Source organism: Alligator mississippiensis, chromosome 3 (genome assembly GCF_030867095.1).
Source record: "Alligator mississippiensis isolate rAllMis1 chromosome 3, rAllMis1, whole genome shotgun sequence".
NCBI classification, from domain to species: Eukaryota; Metazoa; Chordata; order Crocodylia; family Alligatoridae; genus Alligator; species Alligator mississippiensis.
The window spans coordinates 151,920,944-151,940,989 of NC_081826.1; the positions used below are offsets into that span (position 1 = coordinate 151,920,944).

The following is a 20,046-nucleotide window of genomic DNA, read 5'->3' on the forward strand; positions in this document are numbered from 1 at the left end:
AAAGGCTGATCACAAGCAGCAAGCATAGATTTACTAAGAGCAATGTGTCAAACACACTTGATCTCCTCCTTTGGCAAAGTAAATACCATATTTACTTTAATAGAAAATGACCTTGATTATAAGATGATGCCCCCAATAATTAGATTCTATTTATGGAAAATTTATACATTTGTTATAATTTTCCAGGTATAGAATCTAATTATTGGAAGTCTGACTTGAATCTAGACCCCTCCCACTACTACAGCAGGGAAACTAAATCTGAGGGGTTAGGTTACCCCTTTGTTCTCTGTTCCCCCCCAACTTTTTCCCCCAGCAATCCCTTCCCCCTCTCCTTACTGTCAGACCGTGCTCACCCTGAGCACATGGAAGTGAGAATCAAATTCAAAAACAATAACTTTGCAATTAAACATGGCTGTAGCAATCTGTATATAGTATCCATACACTTAGCTCATCCAGAATTATGTTACCTTTTTTTGAACCTGTTGCAAGTTTTAGCACAGATGATAAACAAACTTCTGAGCAGCACTTTAGGGCATGTTTATATACAGTACAAACTATGCATGATTAGTCCAAAGCCAAAGGCTCATGATTTACTACACAGTTGATCAGGCTGGGTCACATCAGCCAACAATATTGCAAGCCATGGTGACCCCACAGCTCAGCACTGATAAGTATGTACACGTACTCCAAACACACCCCTTCCCTGACCCCCCAAAAAGGATCCATGTGCTAATTAGCCCCCGCTCATGACTGGAATTGGGTGTTCTCATCCCAAGTCCTGAGATTCTCCAAAAATGTATATGTAGATAAGCCACAGGGCAACTGGGTCTGGCTTCATCTCAGAGGGTAGCACCACGCTAATCATGTGCACCAGATTTGGGGGGGGGGGGGGGGGGGTGACAAGGATTATGGGCAAACTGGCTGGGGGCCCATTTCATGATGTTTGCCAGGCATTTAAGGCTGATGAAGAAACAGGAATAATTGGAAATGGGAAAGAAAGGTATAGTTCAGCTGTGGGAGTGAAGTCATCAAAATATATGCAAATATGCAAGTGGCTTTCCATGACTTGGAAGAGAATCAGCCATGATGGGGACTGAACTTAATGGGCATTACTATATATCTTGTTGAGAGGGGCTATGCTAACCTATCCTTGTTCTACGTTCCCATAAGTATGTTTGCCCAATAGGGGCCATGTGTTTTAGTCATGCTCAGTGTTGGCCGCATTTAATCAACTTTATAGTTGGTTTCCATTGCTGAGCACAAACTACTTTTGTCTTAATAACAGACAATATATTTTGTGAGGTTTCCTTGCATGCAAATATAAGATAAGCTTTTTTCCTGTGCCAACTGGGGGTGGAAAACTTCATTTTTATTTGAGTGAATATTTATTTGGGTGGATGAAGGGAATGCTATAGACAGCGTATCTGGACTTTAGCAAGGTTTTTGACGAAGTCCCACATGACCTTTTCATAAGCAAAATGGGAGAAATATGGGTTAGACGAAACTACTATAAGACGGATAGACACCTCACACAATAGCTGGAGTAATTAGAAATAAATCCATATCAGAACAGCAGGGGGTTTTAAGTGGAATCCCACAGGGGTTTGTCCTGGGCCCAGTGCTGTTCGATGTGTTTATTAGCTATGTGGCTGCTGAAATTAAGAGCTTATTCAGCAAATGTGCCGAAGACACGAAGCTGGAAAGGACTGCAAACACATTGGAGGAAGGAGCACAATTCAGAAGGATCTCAACACATTGGAAAGCTGGGCTGGAGCTAACAGGAAGCTCAATGTTGACAAATGCAAGGTGCTACATTTTGGGAAGCATAACAAATACAAAATGGGTGACACCTGGCTGGATGGAAGCACTACAGAAAGTGATCTGGTAGATCACAGACTCAGTATGAGTCTGCAGTGTAATATAGCTCCACAAAAGACAAATGTGATTTTGGGACGCATGGCTAAAAGCAGTATGTGCAAGACCCAGAAGGCGATAGTGCCTATCTACTTAACACTAGTTAGGCCTCATCTAGAGTATTGTGTGCAGTTTTGGTCTCCACATTAAAAAAAAAAAAGAGGATGTGGAGAAGTTAGGGTCCAGAGGCAGGAGACAAAAATGATGATGGGCTCGGAAGGCATGTCACATGAGGAAATGTTAAAGGAAATAGGCATGTACAGCTTCTGAAAAAGGTGCTTACAAGGGGGCATGATATTAGTTTTCAAATACCAGAAGGGCTGCCATAAAGAAGAGAGAGAATGCCTTTTCTCTCTTCCTGCTGAGTGTAGGACAGAAACCAATGGCTTAAAGTTGAAGCTAAGTAGATTTAGACTGAATAACAGGAAAAACTTCTTCACTGTTAGAACAGCGAGGCAGTGGAATAGACTCCCTAGGGAAGTTGTGGACTCTTCCTTACTGGAGGTGTTCAAGAAGAGGGAAGACAGGCATTGGTTGGGGGATGATCAAGGAGTAGCTATGTTTATATTATATTATAGGTATTTCTGACATCATGCAGTGAGTCAATACAGTACACATGCTGTATGCAGTGTAGGGGCCAGACCTGCCTTGCACACTGGCTCCAGGACCAGTACACAGAGCAGGTCTACCACCGCATTTAGAACGCGCATCAGACCAGCTTTGCATGCTGCATACAATACACAGGGCCAGAGCCACCATGTGCCACACACAGAGAGGAGTCAGTCCAAGACCCACAAACTGAATCCTGGGGTTCCATGGGTCGGATCCAGCCCATGGACTGTACCTTTGACATCTGGGGGTGAGATAATGGATTTGTATAGAATGGTTTGTCTGCGAGTGACCCTGCTTCATGCAGGCAGTTGGACTAGGCCTGGAGATGCCTTCCAGTCCTACTTTTTATGATTCTGTCACTGAATCCCATCTCAGCTTTCTTATTTTGTCAGCCTAACACAACCCAACCCATCCTAAAAATCGCCAATTTTGTTTTGAAACGGTGTAATTTCAGAAGATTGGAACGTTTCAAGGGCTGTGAAGCCATGACAGTAATTAGAATAATAAAATGATTTAAAAACTAACATAACTTGCAAGTCAAAGCAAGTGATTCTTCCACTCTAACTTGGAACTGGTAAAACCTCACATGGAGTACTATGTGTAGTTTTGGGCACCACACTTCATGTGGAAAAATTTGGAGTCCAGTGGGAATCAACAAAAATTATTAGACGCCTGAGAAATATGATTTACTGAAAGACTTGGGATTATGGGTAAAACTTGTTCAGGAAGGACAGGCAAAAGAAAAAAAAAGAAAAGAAGTGGAGTTGTTCTGAGGTGCATTATGAAGTGGGAGGTAGGCCTGTTGAAAGCTGCTGGGTAAAAGGTCAGAGATGAGAGCAATAGTGGGGCGTCACAGTAAGCATCTGCTATAGGCCATTAAACAAGGAAGAAGAGGTTGAAAACACCGTCCTTAAGAAACCAGTGGAAGCTTCCAAATCGCAAGATCTGGTTCTCATGGGGGACTTATCTGTGACATCTGCTGAGAGGGAAACAGCAGTGTACAGGCAGTCCAGTAAATTCTTGGAGCATGCTAGGGATGACTTTTTTGGTTCAGGTGGTAAAAAGACCAACTAAAGGAAGCTGCTCACAGAGGCAGGAATTGGTCGTGAATATGAAGGTGGAAGGTAATTTGGGTGATAGTGATCATGAAATGACAGGGAGGGAGGGAAGAGACTAACAGAATTAAAAAAAAAAAATGGAATTCAAAAGCCAGGAGAGCTGGCTGGATTTTATGGAGGTCCTTTTAAAGTCATAAAAGCAAAGTATCTCAAGGAGAAAGAACAGTGATTCTCAATCCTTGACATCTTTCAAAGGCACTGGAGGGTTCCACAGAACGTTAGCCCTGTTAGGTATGCAAGCATAATTCACTTGATAAACTCACAGGCTATGTCTAGACATGCGTGGATGTTTGGTTCCCCGGGGACAACTAATGGTTGCACACCTTGCACAACCGCTAGTTGTCCTTGGGGAACGCCAATGCCACCTGTGCTCTGGTGCGTGGCAAGTTACCCTAGGTGGGGTAGGGGAGGCTGGGGCCAGCACTGGGCTGGCTCCAGCAGCCTTACCTGGGGTCCTGGAGCTGCAGCAATGGCTATCCTGCCACATGGAGCCTGGCTAGCAGTGAAATGCAGCTCTGGCCAGCCAGGCTCCAGCTTCAGAAGATGCATGCTACTGCTGCATGCACCACACCACTTTTTTTTTCCTGTGGGTTTTTTTGACCCCTGGATATCCAGGGGTCAATAAATAAATAAATAAATAAATAAAAATCCTCCGTACTGCTCCTTGCAGGGCAGAGATCAACTAAATGTGCAGTATGTAACGCTGCAGACACATATGCAGTGCTACATACCACACTGCCATGCTCATCTGGACACGGCCAGAGATTTCAAATAAGAAACCCTAGTCTTAAAAACATTTTGGCCTGTTACGGTGTTTCTGAGTTCAGTGCAATGTAAGGACTGCTCTACTTTTTTTTTTTCTGTAGTCAAAAAAATGTGTGAAAAAATAAACGCATTTTCCAAGAGATGACTTGAGTCTAAAAAGGTTGAGAACCACTGCGATAGAAGAACAGAAAGTGCAACAGAAAACTAACGTGACTAAACAGCAATTGCTTCAAAGAGCTGAAGCACACAAACGTATTCTACAAAAAGTGAAAACTTGATCGTATTACTATAGAAGAGTATCACATGGGAATGCAGGAAGAAAGTCAGGAACGCCAAGGCACATTTTGAGATACAAGGAGCAAGGGACAGAAAAGGCCACAGAAAGGGATTCCACAAGTATGTGAGATGAGAGAGGAAGACCAAAGAAAACGTAAGTCTGTTCCTGAATACAGAAGGCAACCTATAGATGGACGCAGAGATGGCTGAAGTACTTAATGCTTTTTTTTAACTTCACTTCACAAATAAGGTCAGCTACGAGACGATGAGCCCACTTGGCATCAAAGATAGGGAGAGACACAAAACAGTCTAGAGCAGTGGAAGAACAAGTTAGGGATTTCTTAGGGAAAATAGATGCTTTCAAGTCCACAGGGCAGGCTAGGATACATTCTAGGTACTGATGGAATTAGTTGAGGTAATTTCAGACCAATTGGCTATTCTTTTTGAGAAACAGTGGAGGTCAGATAAAGGTCCCAAATGACTGGAAAAGAGCAAATATAATGTCCATCTTTAAGAAAAAGAAGAAAGATCCAGAGAATTGCATAGCCAGCCTGACCTTGACTCTAGAAATATCATGGAATAGGTCCTTACGGAATCTATTGCAGAGTACCTAGAAGAGAACGAGATGATCAAGAACAACCAAGCATGAATTCACTTAACAGCAAATCATACCTGTCCAACTTGATTTCCTTTTACAACTAGGTGACAGGCTCTACAGTTGGGGGAGAACAGTGGATGTGATATACCTTGACTTTTAGTAAGGCTTTTGACACCATATCTATATGTCATTCTCATTAAGAAGCTAAGGAAAAACAAACTAGATGGAAGTACAGCAAAGTGGATCCAAAGCTGGTTGGATCAACATGCTCAGCAAGTAGTCATCAATGGGTCAATGTCTACCTAATGGGAAGGAGGTACGAAGCAGGGTTTTGGTATTGTTTAACATCTTCATTAATGATGTGGATGATGGGACTGAATGCATGCTTAGCAAATTTGTGGATAACACCAAGTTGGGCTGAGTTGCAGATATTCTGGAGAGTAGGCCTAGGGTCCAGAATGACCTGGATAAACTAGGAAAATGGTCCAAAAATCAAATCACTTGAAATTAAACAAGGACAAGCACATAAAGTCCTATGCTTGCAAGAAAATAAGTGCAAGTGTGAATACAGAGTGGAGAATGATTGGCTAGGCTGCAGTACTGAAGAGATGGATCTGGAGGTAGTAGTGGACCACAAGATGAATATGAACCAGTGTGCTCTTGCTGGGGAAAAAAATCCCCACAAAACAAATCAAAACAAAACCACAACAGCATACCAGCTTGTATGGACAGGACTGTTGCTTGCAAGTCAAGGGAAGGGATACTTCTACTCTGTCTGGAACTCATGAGGCCTCACCTGTGGTACTGTGTCCAGTTCAGACCCACTCTTCAAAAAGGATGTGGACTGACTGGAAAAAGTCCAGTGGAGAGTGACAAAAAAAATACATTAGAAATCCAAAAAACATGACTTATGAGAAGAGGCTAAAAGAACTAGGACTGCTTAGTCTTAAGAAGACTGAGGGGGATTTGGTAACAGTCCTCAACTACTTGAAGGACAATTAAAGAAAGGATGGAAATAGATCTTCTTTGCAGCCTGAAGGAACAGGACAAGGAGCAATGGTCTTAAGTTGTAACAAGGGAAATTTAAGTTGGATATCAGGAAGAACTCTGTCAGTATAAAAGGCTATTAAGTATTGGACCAGGCTGCCTAGAGAAGTTGTGGAATGTTCCAACTTGGAAATTTTAAGAGCAGGTTAGACAAACCTTTGGCTGGGATGGTTTATTTAGTCAGGGATGATTCTGCCTTGAGTTAGGGGTTAGACAAGATAACCTCCCGAGTTTCTTTCCGGCCTTACTTTTCTATGATTCTATTAGTGAGTCAGAAATCCACTCAACCAATTCTTAGATGCATGTTATACAGGCTTGACAATTTAAAAAAGGAAACTAACCCTCTCCTTAGTTACTAAACAACTGAAAAGTAATTCATCACCTAAGTCTTATGAGTACCATATTCTGCTTATTTCAAAATACAGAAATTTGTTGAACATTCCTGGTTTTTCATATCATTGCCAATTTTAACATCACCACCAGAACCAAGGCAGGGCAGGGCAGGATGTCTGTTCATAACATCGGATAAAGTAGCATGTCACTTACAAAAGCTTGTGCCTTTCTAAGCAAGTTCATTTTTAGGACCATCCTGCCTGCTCTGCCTTCAGCCAGACTTCAGACTAACACTGCTATCCAGCTCTCTCTATATCTAGAATAAAAGTCTAAGCATTTGTATGGATTTCTTGTTCCTAATATGTTTTAATCAATTAATCCTTATAGCCTTTCCAGCCAGAAACTGTTTTCCCTAATGCCTTCCAGCTTCCTTTATCAATTTCACACCAGTCATTGTAAATGAGAAAGTACTCACTTTTCCCCCCATTTTTTTCAATTCCTGCCTTCACTTTTCCTCTGAACCAAAATAAACATATTTTTAACACTTTTTAGTCAGTTTTAAATTTACTACAGTATAAAACCATATAGTAGCTGTTTAATAAACTTTCTTTTGTAATCCGTTAATGATTTTACCCCAGAATAAGGGAAATCATGACAAAGGAATTGATTTTTACCTTAAATCTCCATCTAGTAACAACTACAAACTTGAGTGTGTGGTCCTTGCCAAGTATTTCTTCATTGCATAATATATCCAGCTGATGGGGAAAAAAGGAAGAAGGATTTAAATTTATTAAGGGACAAAAACACATTTATAGAACAAGATACAAACAGACAAAAACTAGATTAAACATGCATAATTTCCTCCAAAGACAATGGAAAGACCTATCCTTATGCTGTGTGTGAAAAGGAACTTGTAATCTTAACAGAAAAGGGAAAAGGAAAAGACAGGCAAGTTCTACTCCTAGAATTCTGGATCTTGAAGGTATATCCTTGGCAGGAAAGACTCCTGGATTCAGGTCCCTGCTCCAGACGCTGCTCATTCATTTTGTATTTAAGAGTCACTAGGTATAGAACAGTTTCATTTCAGTTTTGTCTATAGCCTGGTGGCAAAAGCACTCCCCCAGGGAAGTAGGAGATGCAGGCCCGAACACCTTTTAGGTGGTGGATAGCTTAAAAAAAAAAAAAAAAAATCATTTCCCACTTCCTGGATAAACATTCAAACCACTAAGCTGCATCATCAGCATAGTTAGCATTGGCTGGTTTTGTTTGTTGTTTTATTTTGCGTTGGGGGGGGGGGGGGGGGGGGGGGGGCCCACAAGGTTTATTAAAAAGTGGCCATGGCTGTGGTGCTTTGTGCTGAACTCTACATGGCTTTTGCATGCATGTCAGTCAAATATGGTCATGTATTAGTACACTAACCAGACTAGATCCTGGTCTGGGAAGGATCCAGCTGCAGGAGAATCCCTTCCCTCCTATGCATAGCTCCAGGAGTCACCCAGATACAGGACAACAAGAAGATGTACTTGAAGCTAGATCCATCCCCTGGCTGTGAGACAATTCTAGCTATGAGAGAATTTCCCTGGCATAGGGTCAGCTCCAGAGTGATGATTGTCAGGATGGGGAATTCCCCAGTCACCTGACCTATGGAGCTGCAGGGGAATGTCTTTCCACCCATTACTAGACCCAGGGTGACCCAGCTCTTTTCAATGGAGGGAGAATTTCCCTCCAGGCTCCCTGACAGTTCACCCAGGGGAGATTAACAGGGAGCCAGTGCTCTCCCTCCATCCCTCTTGGAGGGAGGAGAGCGTTAGGCTCCCTATTAGCCTGCAGGGAGGGAAGGAGGGAGAGTGGAGGACTGTAGGATTGAGAGAAGCATGTAGACATTCAGTTGGTACAGGAAGAGAGATCCTCCTTATAGATCTTCCTCCTTTTGCAATTCTCTTCTGCAAAAACAACCTTGAACAGCTGTACACTTTCTTTCTGTGCTGTGAGAAAGATTGTTCTCCTGGCACAAATGGAATACTTGTCCACTGCCTTTGATTCCTGCTCCTTGTGTGTTACTTAAACCACCCCCTAACACTGTCTGCATTCTATCACCAGACTTCTAAAGACCCATAAAATCTTTTTTTCCCACTCTTCAATTTTTATCTAATGCAGAGATCAGCGACATATGGATCTGACCCATGGACCCACTGGGGTTAAGCAGAGAGGAACTGTACCTGTGCCACAGCTGCTTCTCCCTGTCCCTGCCAACCCTCTTCAAGACTGGGGTGTGAGCAGTTTCCAGCCAGTGGAGAACTGCCCTGGGGCTAGACAGTTTCTAGCTGGGAGACAGTGAGAAATAGCGGTATGGATGCTGTTTCCAGCTGCCCAGTTCTAATGCAGCTCCCCATCATCTGGATGCTACACTTGCATTCCAAAAAAAGAGAAGGGGTGGGGTTTGAGAGAAGCAGCAACAGCATGGGCAGCATGGGCACAATTCCCAGCTGCCTGGGCCTGACATGGATGCAGGAAGAGCCCTCTGCCATTGCTCCTGCCTCTATTCCTCCCCTACACAATGCCCCACGCCTTGCAGGTGGCCTGCCTTGGGCCCTTGGATCCCCTGGCCACTAATTCAGCCTTTCTTCTAAAGCTTTCAGATGCCCTGGTCCCATGTTTGGCCCCCTCTGGTCTCCCAGACTTCGTCCCATGCACAGACCCTCTCTCTGGATTCCCAGGCCCCTGGTCTCACACACAACCCCGTCTCTGGGCTTCTGGGCCTCTGATCTGGCTTGTAGCCCCTCTCTCCAGGCTCTCAGACCCCCGGTCCAGCTTGCAGCCCCTCTCAGACCCATGGGCCTTCATTTGGCTCTCACCCTGTACCCGTGGATCCTCTGGTACGACTGTCAGTCAACCTGGATCCTGAACCTCCAGATCCCACATTCTGGTACTCTCCCTGTTTTTAGAACTTCTTAAGTCTTACTCTTTCATCCCTGCTTGTGTCCACTCCAATCACACTCCTAGCTCTTCCTTGGCCTGGGGCTTGTGGATCCCCAGATCCCTACTCTCTAGGCCCTTGCAGCCCCTGCTGCATCCCAATCTCAGCCCCTGCTGAGTACAACTTAATGATCAAACATCCTCTGGCAGGCACTCAAGCCTTCTCTAGGCTTAACATAAACCACAGCCACATGCCCATATAACCAAGCCCTTCTCTGTCCCAGGTACCCTCCCTTGTTCCGTGGTTGCAGAGTGGCTCTCTCTCAGTATTCAGGAGCCCTGCTGCTCTGAGCTCCTCACTTCATGGCTCCCAGGGCTGGATTGGCTGTTCGGCTCAGGCTCAGGGCTTATATAGCTCAAGCTGATTAGGTGAGTCCTTAATTACCCCCTCTTTGCCACCTGCAAGCAGCCTCTCAGGGTGCTTACTCCCTTAAAAGGAGCAGACACATCCCAGTGTCCTGCTACATCAGGAGTGGACAAAATACAGCCAGCAGGCTGGATCTGGCTTGCCAGGCCATTCTATCTAGCCCATGGGGCTTCAAAAAAAATTTTTTTAATGAATATTTATCTACCCCTGGCTGCCTGTCAAAGACGACAGGAGCCAGTGGCAGCAGGACCAGTAGGAGCAGTAGCAAGGCCCACCGGCCCAGCCCCTGCCCACCTCCAGCCCCCTGGGGCTGTTCCCTCCATCAGAGGAGGAAATTCAGGTAAGAATGGGCAGATGGTAGGGAGGACTACCAGCACAGCAAGAGCCAGCCTGGCCCAGCCAGCACCATGCAGTTCTCAGCTGGCAACCGTATGGTGCTCCTGCTGCATCATGTGATGCCAGAGCTGTGAATGGGGAGCAGGCCAGGGAGAAGCAGGCCAGGGAACAGTGGGGAGGGAAGAAAAGCAGCAGGGGAAAGGCAGCAGCAGCAGGTGCAGGGCGGGGGCAAGTGGCAGCAAGTGGGAGCTTGGGACCCTGGAGGCCAGGACCTGCAGGAGCCAGCTGAGAAGCATGGGGCCATGCTGGCTTCTTCTGCATTCTGCGGTCCCAGTGTTGCAGCCAGGAACAGTGAGCTGCCAAGAGGTGCCCGGCCTTGCTGTGCCATGCCACGCGGTTTCCGGCTCCAATGCCGGAATCACAGAATGCAGCAGGAGCCAGCCCAGCTCCGCAGTTCCCAGCTGGCTCCTGCTGCTACCTCTAGCATGGCATGCCTGCAGCTCCCACATTCGCAACAGGGAAAGCCCTGTGCTGGAACCCGCTGCCTTCTTCACTCACTGCTGCACAGGTCCCTGGACTCTGCCCAGAGTGGAGGGAACCCTGTCCCATTTCCCTGCAGAGTCCAGTGCGGGGCTTTCCTGTGTGAGGGTGGGAGCTGCAGGCATGTGGCACAGCCCCCCTGCGAAAGCAGCAGCCAGACAGGCTGTGCTCCTCACGTCCACACAGCGCTGCCCAGAGCTGCGCCCTGCTAGGCACCAGTGCCTGGGCTGGGCATGAGCTCCCTGAGCCCCCCAGTCCTCTCTCCACCTGCTGCTGCTACCAGCAGCAGGGGCTGTGTGCCATGTTGGGGTGTGTGCAGGGATCCCTGCACTGCACAAATCTCACAGACCTACACATCCTGTCCCCACAGCCCCCACCACATACAGGCAACTGTAAAGGGGCAGAGCTACCTATGCAGCCCCCGGCAGCTCGCCAAAACTTAAGTGGCCCTCCACCTGAAATAATTGTCCGCCCCGTGCTACACAGTGGAATAGAACTCTTTTTTGTATAAATGCAGAAGTATACTATAGTCAATAGGGAACTGGAAATGAGACTCAATGAATTAGAGACATCGTGGGGTTGGGAGATGGCATGGTTAAGGCTAGGCAAGAAGACAGGCTGAGAGAGAGAGAGAAAAAAAAAGGTAGAAGGGGTGCATACTGTCTGCACATTAACCTTTCTAAAAAACACTAGGATGTTAAGAGACAGATGATGCCTTTTTCTATTTTCCATCCACTACCCTTACACTCCTCCACATTGTTCCCCGGTGACCAGAGCAAACTGCATCGTGACTATTTCCAGGAAGTATGACCAAGTTTCAGAGAAGGGATAGAGCGTAAACTGCAGCCCCTCTAATTATGCAGGGCATAAGCTCATACTACGTCTTGGGGTACATTTCACTCAAAGAGGAGGATGACTATGCCCTGGACCTGGAAAAAAAGTGCAAAATGGGAGTTAACTAACTACAAGCTCAGCGTTTCATAAGCCCAGGAAGGAATATGGGCTACAAATTCAGTAGATTAGTTTGTAGGGAAAGAGAAAGGAGAAGAGACTTCACTTCAAAATTCAAATTAAGCATTTTGACATTTGCCTGCATTAGGGTCCCCAAATAAAAAGCCTTTTTGTAGTTCTCCTGTATCACATTTCTACCTGACACCGGTTTATGTCTTCTGTAGCACTTGAGTGGTGCTGTAGCAGCAGGAAATATGCAGGAAGCAAGGATTTTTATGAGTGATATATTTTATTAGACCGACTGCATGGCTAGGATAGATTTAGACAAGCTTTTGAATGCAGTGCATATTGAGTTCTTTTCCTGACAGCAAGATTTCAAGGAAGTCATATACTCACCACAAGATTATCTGAAGTATATTTCTGTTATATTAAAATATTACCTCATTAAAAGAAGAAAGGTTAAGTTTTTTGGCAATGAACTTCTTTAGATGCAAGACTGTTGCTTGTGCTGAGCAGCGGATCCATTTTCTTTTCAATCCACGCAATTTGCTGCTATTGCATTCCAAGCAGATGCTTACCTTCACAGAAAAGCAAACAGGCAGGGTTGGTTAACAGCATTTTCTGTACATCTCATTATGAATTCTATAGGCAACACTTATTAGTTCACCAAAATGAAATAAAAACATAGTATCCTAATATCCTTCAACTGATGCATTCACAATTAACTTATAGAAAAAGCCTAAAATTAGTCATCAAACAGTTATCTGCTTAGCCCAGTGATGGCCAACCTTTATGAGATAAGCATGCCACAAGTCAACTCCACTCCACCCCACAACCCAAGTACCGCTCTGATTTCTGCTTCCATAGGCACACCTAATATAATATGTGCCCCGGAGTGCTGGAATGGATTGCTGCAGGGGGAGGTGTCACTGCCAAGAGTCTGATTAACACCTCCTTGGCCCTACAACTGCCACAGTTTTATATAGAGAGGGAGGATCCAAAGCCCTGAATTCAGGGGCTACAGGGCCAGGGAAGGTCTTGCCAGCCTCTGGCTTCTTTATTATTTACTCCATCCAGGAAGAGCACACAGCAGCTGCAGATGCTTCCTCAACCTGACGAAGGGTATTTAAACTCGAAAGCTTGCTAAGAAGAATTTTTCCAACTATCTGAGTTGGTCTAATAAAAGATATCAGATTTACCCAAAGAACCTTGTCTGCCTAATTTAACAGCAAAATACATTTTTTCAAAGTATTAGAAGCAAACCCAAAATAAATTATTCTGAATTTTCTGGCCTTGAAATTATTTTTAGGATGGAGAGCTAACATTGAATTGTAAATGATCGGTATACAGTTTCCATATTCCACCCTATTAGGCAATCCATAAAAGTCCCCATTCCAAATAAGCCTTAGGGCTCCATAATCCTAGATGAAGATATTAATTCTGCCCTGATCTCTACATCCCATTGCCTCGGGGGAGTGTGCAGCAAAATTTTGAGGTTTCATGCTGGTGAGTGTCCAAAGTCTTGTCAAGGGAGCTGGGTAGGGCACAAGGCCAACATGGCATCTGTGCATGCAGTCCTCAGCAGACACACAAGAAATTAAAGTAAAATCTTATGTCCTCTGAGAAGCCACTCTGTGCTCTCAGGTGTGCAGGAATAAAGGATTTCCCAGTCTCCTCACCCTCAATGAACTCTGCACAGAAGATTAACAAGTGAAAAACTCCTCCCTGGCCACCTTTAGCCTTCTAAAAAATATAGCTGGAACTGGTAGCAAGACAAAGCAAGCTCCCAACAGTCTCCTGTCGAGCTTCTATTTTTTAACAAACTGAAAATTAGACTAATCAACTAGTATCTCTTGTTTAGACATGCAGGGGAAAGCTTTGCTTGAAGCCACACAACACTCCTTGGGCCCATTCTCAATAATTGATTCCTAGTAGAAAACTCCCATTCAGGTTTCTATTGATATCCCACCAGTCTCCTTGCACTCCCTCAACTCAAGAAAACAATGGGCCTTGCTGTGTGCCTTGAAACTTGATTCTGGAGAAAGAGCCCCAAAAGTGAACGGCCTTCAAAAATGCCTTGTAATGCCTCTTATGAGTACCATCTTCCTTGATTTCAGTGTTGCAGAATAGCAAACAAAGGCTGTACAATGGTCTTAGGCAATGAAGGGTTTTATAGGTGAAAGCCAACATCTTCAGTTCAAAGCAAGTAATTGAATAGGTCATCAATGCAGGCTGAAAAATATGGGCCTTTTTCCCCAAGTAGTCATAATTTATGAGCTCTGCCTCAACCATCTGGCTCCCATCTAAAGAGTGGTCCTTGCAATCAACCACTCTGCCTCAAATCAGGGGGCATGTTACTGGCCCACCATACATACTCTGGCGCTGTGTGTGAGCTTGCTTTGGCTCTGCCAGTTTCAGCTACACAGCTGATGATGCAGCCAAGGAGGGATTCCACTCACCAAATCTTCTGTACAAAAGGGGACATTGTTACATTTTCTTCCCTTTTTGTACAAACAACAAAAAACATGAACTTTGTTGTTTTATCTTTAAGATATTAAAATCAAGACCTGTATTTGATTTAATCTGCATTTTTGTAGAATTCTTTTCTCGCACACAGAATACACAAACTGTTCTGAGATATATTTATTTAGCTCAAGTTAAAGCAGTGGTGGCCAATCTTTTTGGCAGGCATACCACAAGTTAAGCCCTACCTCTCCCCAAATGTCACTCTAATCCCGGTCCTTCCCAGAGGCATACCTGATAGAGTTTGCGTTCTGGAGCACCAGAACCATGACAGGGGAGCTGGAGTCTCCAGACACAGGAAACTGCTGAGAGAGGAGGTGTCACAATCAAGAGCCAGGTTAACCTGCCCCTGGCTCTGCAATTATTCCAGTTTTATAAGGCAAACAAGGATCCAAAGCTTAATTTGACAGTAGCTACAGGGCCAGTGAAGTCTTAACCTGGCTTTTGGCAGGGACACCTGCTACAACATCCTGCTGCTTCTCCACTCTGTGCAGCCAGAGGCTTGAAGCCCCCTGCCTCCACTCCACTAAGCACCTGGGGCTCACGTGCCACACAAAGCAGTTGCCTGTGGCCACCTGTTTGATAGCTTTGCATCTCTTGGGCTGAGAATCAAAAAGAAAAATAAAATAAAAGCATTTATTTTAAACATTATAAAGAGGTTTGGAAAAAAAACACTGCTGCATACTAGCTGTGCACTGGGGACTTTGGCAAGAGAGACTCGGGGGTGAGGGGATCCACGTCCCTTGTCGACTACAACAGCATTGTTATTTCTGGCCACAGCTGTAATGGGTATCTTTACCCTGTGACATCCTTACTTGAGGCACCTTGTGAGGTTGCATCTCAAGATCTTTCAGTGAGGGATTTTCCACATCCCCTGTGACAGTTTCAGGGCTCAATCCTCCCATGGGACAGAACAAGGAGTGCCCTACCACCCTAACAGGGTATGGGTGCTACCTCCAGTGCCAGATGCTCTGTACCAGCTGGTGCCTCCATACCCAGGGATGAAGCAGCACTCTGGCATCTGCAGGATCTCTTAAATTGGCACCTTCAGACCCCATGACACTGACAGGAGGATTTACATCCTTGGGCTACTATATGTCAGAGGCTGCCTGAGAGGTGTTACTGGGGTCTCCTAAAGAAGCTCACACACTCCTCCACAGGCAGCCCCTTCATTGGGAATTCTCTTAATGTGGTTTTCCCCAGGCACACCCTCAGGGTCCTGGTAATTCCACAGGGCAGTGGAATAAGGTGTCTCCAAGTGATGGCTCTGAGGCAGTGTTGCTCTGTGAAATCCTGGTGTCATGACAGGGTACAGCAGAGTTGAGGACTCCTTGCGAGGCAGTGATGTTGGAACCCTACATATGGGCATAACTGGGGGGAACCTGGGGGAGAGAGCTCAGTGTGGGGGTGGCACTGGGGCATATAAGGCTGCACAAGGGGTGTCTTGCTACATTTCTGGGGGCAAGGGACAAAGATGGGGCCAGGTCCCCTGGGTTCTCTCAACTTAGAACTTGCTGTGGGTAGGCAGGTCCCAGACCAAGATTGACAGGCTGGACTGGGCCTGAGCAAAGATGTAACTAACAAGTTTTGTGCCCTGGGAAAAATCTCTCTGTACCCCAAGGTGCATGTAGGAGGTTTATGAGTGTCAAAGGGCAAAGAGAGAGAAGGAGGGTGGTCAGTCTTACCTGTACTGGGGAGGCAAAGACCAAAGCACTTCTGTTTCTCTGTCTCCACTGGTCCACACAGGGCTATTCTACCCCTCCTCTCCCTATGGCTGGGCAGCAGGGGCTCTTCTCCCTGTCCCTCCTCCTGGCTGGGTTCTTTGCCTCTCCCCAACCCCTGTCCCTTCCTCCTCCCCACCCTCATGCCAGCTTGGCCATGCAAGACCAAGCCAGACTAACTTCATTGCAGAGCAGGAGCAGGGGTCAGGATGGCCTCTGCTAGCCTCCCAGGCGGGGCAACACAGACATAACAAGCTGCAATGTGACCCTCCAGCCTCAGACCCTGCCCCATTCCTCTTCTCCCCTCTCCTTGCAGCCCTACTCGCAAGCCTCACATGGCACACACACGGACTGTGCATGCCACTTGTGGCATGTATAGTGCAGGCTGGCCATCCCCAAGTTAGTAAAAGTCATAATAGCTGACACTATTATTGATACTTATGAGATCAAAAATGCACTCAGTTCAGCTTAACTTTTTTTTTTTTTCACACACATACACACACACACACACACACACACACACACACACACTCTTCCTTGCTTTTAACACATGGAGAAAGGATTTTTCATGAGGTCCTTCACAATACATCATTAGAAGAGATGAGGAGCATGGGGATGAATGAGGAAATAAAGATTTTGAAGTAAGTGTCTTCTTTTAGCAATACCTGCTCATCACTTCTGTGATAATCATTATCTTCTTCCTGTTTTTCCTCTGATGCTTCTTTGTTTGAACTCTCATCTGTTTTAGTTTCACCTTAAATAAAAGAAAGCAGAGCACTGAAAGTGCTGAAAAAATGAAATTAAAGATGCCAGGATACAGGTACATTCAATCAAAATTAAATTAAATCAAACTCAAATGCAACTGGGGTTTTGTATCTGAGCTTATCAGAATCTGGATGAGCCTATCTTATGGGGAAATGAGAGAGAAAATAAGTTACTTTTGTAAAAACATCTTACTGTATTTACTTGAATCCAAGACAACTCTGAATCTAAGATGACACTCAAAAATGAGATTCTGGACATATATACATTTGTTAAGATTTTCCATGTGTAGAATCTAATTTTTAGGAGGCTGTCATAAATTTGTCCCATCCAGTTGAAACAGATTATCTGGTCTGTAGCTACTACTAACTTCTTTGTTCCATATGTTTACTGCCCTCTGCCCTTTTTCACAGGATGACTTTCATTTATATCATTGTGTTAAACAAAAGCTTGGGCTCCTCCTGCACCAGCAAGTAATGTGCAATTGGGATCTAATCCCCAAACACAAAATCACACATCCTACCATGCAAGTGTGACAGGGCAGGACACCTGATTGTTGGGATTGAGGATCAGGGGCCTCAGGGTGTATTTCTGTGGGTGGTCTCATTCAAAGCAGATACTACCACTCAAGAGCTGAACACAGACCTCTAAGATAAGACTTCATATACATTCACAAGGAAATAATGCACAGTGTCACAAGTCATGATTACGATTAAAAGTATTTTACCACAGCCACATCTCTAACCTTGAGCCTTTATCCTGAGGAAAAAACAAACAAACCAGTCTGCTTACCATTCCTATGTGAATCTAAGTGTTGCTTTGCAGAGCATGTCTCCCCTTTGATATCCCCTGGTACTTCCATGCCCAGTTTGTGATAGAACTCCCTCTGCTTTTTCATTTCAGCTGTTCAAAATTTTAAACATTAGTTCTGTAATAATTGCCACTTTAACATTTCTACAACTCTTTCAACCCCCTTCCCCTTTTTTTGTAGGAGACATTTTCCTGAATAACAGAGTATGGAAGAATATGAAACAATATTGATTGGGGCTGGGGGCCAGGAACTTGCACAGAACTTGGGGACCCTGATGGACATGGCCATCAGTAGTAGGAGACAAGCAAGGGCTGTGCAGATACACCCCTCACTTGCCCAGCATCCGCCAAACCCCTAACACTGTCCCCCATCCTGCCATGACTTGGTCCTGTCACCACCCCTGGACCCCTACCACCACCCCCAGAACTACCACACATCTGCTGCTTGGCCCACAGTCTGAGTCAAGACTGACATCCCCGAGTTAAAGCATTTTACCTAAACAAAAGCAGTAAGATGCCAACACAAAGAAATGTGCTATACTGGACCTGTTGTATATAGTAGTTGAACATATCCATTGAACATATCCATTATTGTCAAAAGTGTTCCTATTACAAGAAGGAACAGCCAAATCCAAAGTTCTTTGTTAATAAAAGGCTGAAGTATGCAGTGGAAAGAAAGAAAATTAAATCTAACCTAAAAATTATTCAGAATGAAATATTTTACCTTCGAAAACTTAGCAGAGCAGCCACAATAGGTATGAATAGATGTGGAATTTAAACAAAAGATTGTGCACAACATATATAAGACATGCTTTAAGTTTTATGCATCTTTTCTCTGCAAGAGCCTCATATCATTTGTTACTTGAAACTTTTCAAGTTATTTTTATTGACTTTAGACAAAAGTAAGCACTGAAGGATAAAGCAGGGACAATACTAGAATTGGACTAGGCGAAGACATGCTCCCAACATATACATTTTTTGCATCTTTTTTCTTAAAGCAGCAGACAAGTATAACATCTTTATCATTCCTTTAAAACATGCAAGGGACTTATTTCTCTATCTAACATTTACTGTTAAAATTGAACATACCAAAGACTTACCTTCTTGGAGGCCGGGTACAAGTTTGTAAACAATATCTTGCATTGTTCTGTCATGACTGGCAGGAAGAACAAAAACAAAGTTTGAAAGTGGCCTGTTTATAATTAGCAATATCTACTCTATAAATGCCATCTACCTCAAAAGTGTCCATGTTATGTAGATTCAGCAGACTGAAATATGGATTTTTAAAGTCATAGTATAGAATATTTTGATTATCCCATATAAATACTGTTTGGCCACAGGTATGATGAGAGAATTATTTTAAGTGACAGGAGGGGAATGAGATGAGAAGGAAAGATGGGTCCCAAAAGTCAGCCAGAAAGATGGGTTGACCACTGGGGGAAGGGGAGGAAAGCATAACTGGAGACAACTCTAAACCCCAACCCCACAAAACTTCTGAAAGTTAATCTACTGACATGCTTTCAGTGCAAGTTAAAGCAAATAACTTGGAAATGGAAAATATATTTTTAAACGTCACTGTGTGAAAGGATGAGAATGGTATCTGAAATTTCTCTATCAAGCTCTAAATAAAAAGAAAAATCTAGTATAATTTAACTAACAGTCTCAGCAGTTACCTATATGTTACTACCTATGTTACTAACTCAACTTTGGCTCTGACTTCAGCAGGAATGTGTGCTCCTACCAGAGATCAGTTTCTTCCTGGGTGTCAACAGTACTCCACAACAGTGGAGACCAATGAGGCCAAAATAAACAGCAGCAAAACAGTTACTAATTGTTTAAATACTTCACCCTTTAAATGTTTTTAAAAACAGCAAAAATATAACAAGGTTTAAAAGAACTAATGGAATGCTAAAAATAGCAATGGTCTCCCTAGCATAAGTTTAAATTTTAAATATCCATTGCAGGAACTTCTTGGAGGTTTGTTCACTGAAGAGAAGTTTAAGGACCTAAGTACTGTTCCCTTTTTGCCTACAGGTGCCATTCAGCGCTGCAATGTAGCAATGCTGTCATAACCCAACATTTTTAGTTAGTCTGTTTATTCTTGGCATCAAAATTAGTTCAAGGAATGAAGAAAAACCTGACTGATTTACTTTTTCAAGAAAGTGGCTCAGTTTTTTAGTAGTCTGGAAGTTTATTTTGTAAGGGGGTCTAACAATTCCCACTGAAATTAAAGAATTTGACAAGAGATCCAAGGAGCTGCAATAGAAATGATGTTCAAAGCACTGCAAGGAGCAAGCATATCTAATATTGTATGTTAAGGCAAGGCAGAAGTGCACCTGGCAGGCTACAGGCTAGTAAAGATGTACTGTCCAAGGGTGTATTGCCATAAGTGAAAGT

The 20,046-nt window shown here is 44.2% G+C and overlaps 1 protein-coding gene across 12 annotated transcripts in view; it reads right to left on the reverse strand.

Annotated features, from left to right (window-relative positions):
• PCGF3 (polycomb group ring finger 3) overlaps window positions 1-20,046 on the reverse strand; it is a 190,510-nt gene that overhangs the window by 78,778 nt on the left and 91,686 nt on the right. For 11 of the 12 annotated variants that reach the window (XM_059724527.1, XM_059724533.1, XM_059724530.1 and 8 more), the window contains 5 exons: window positions 18,750-18,805; window positions 17,632-17,742; window positions 16,743-16,831; window positions 12,274-12,411; window positions 7,338-7,418 (listed from right to left, as the gene is read on the reverse strand). In XM_059724527.1, the coding sequence (XP_059580510.1) occupies window positions 7,338-7,418; window positions 12,274-12,411; window positions 16,743-16,831; window positions 17,632-17,742; window positions 18,750-18,805 (475 nt within the window). The remainder of the gene's footprint in view (window positions 1-7,337; window positions 7,419-12,273; window positions 12,412-16,742; window positions 16,832-17,631; window positions 17,743-18,749; window positions 18,806-20,046) is intronic. The other variant, XM_059724534.1, reaches the window with a different exon arrangement.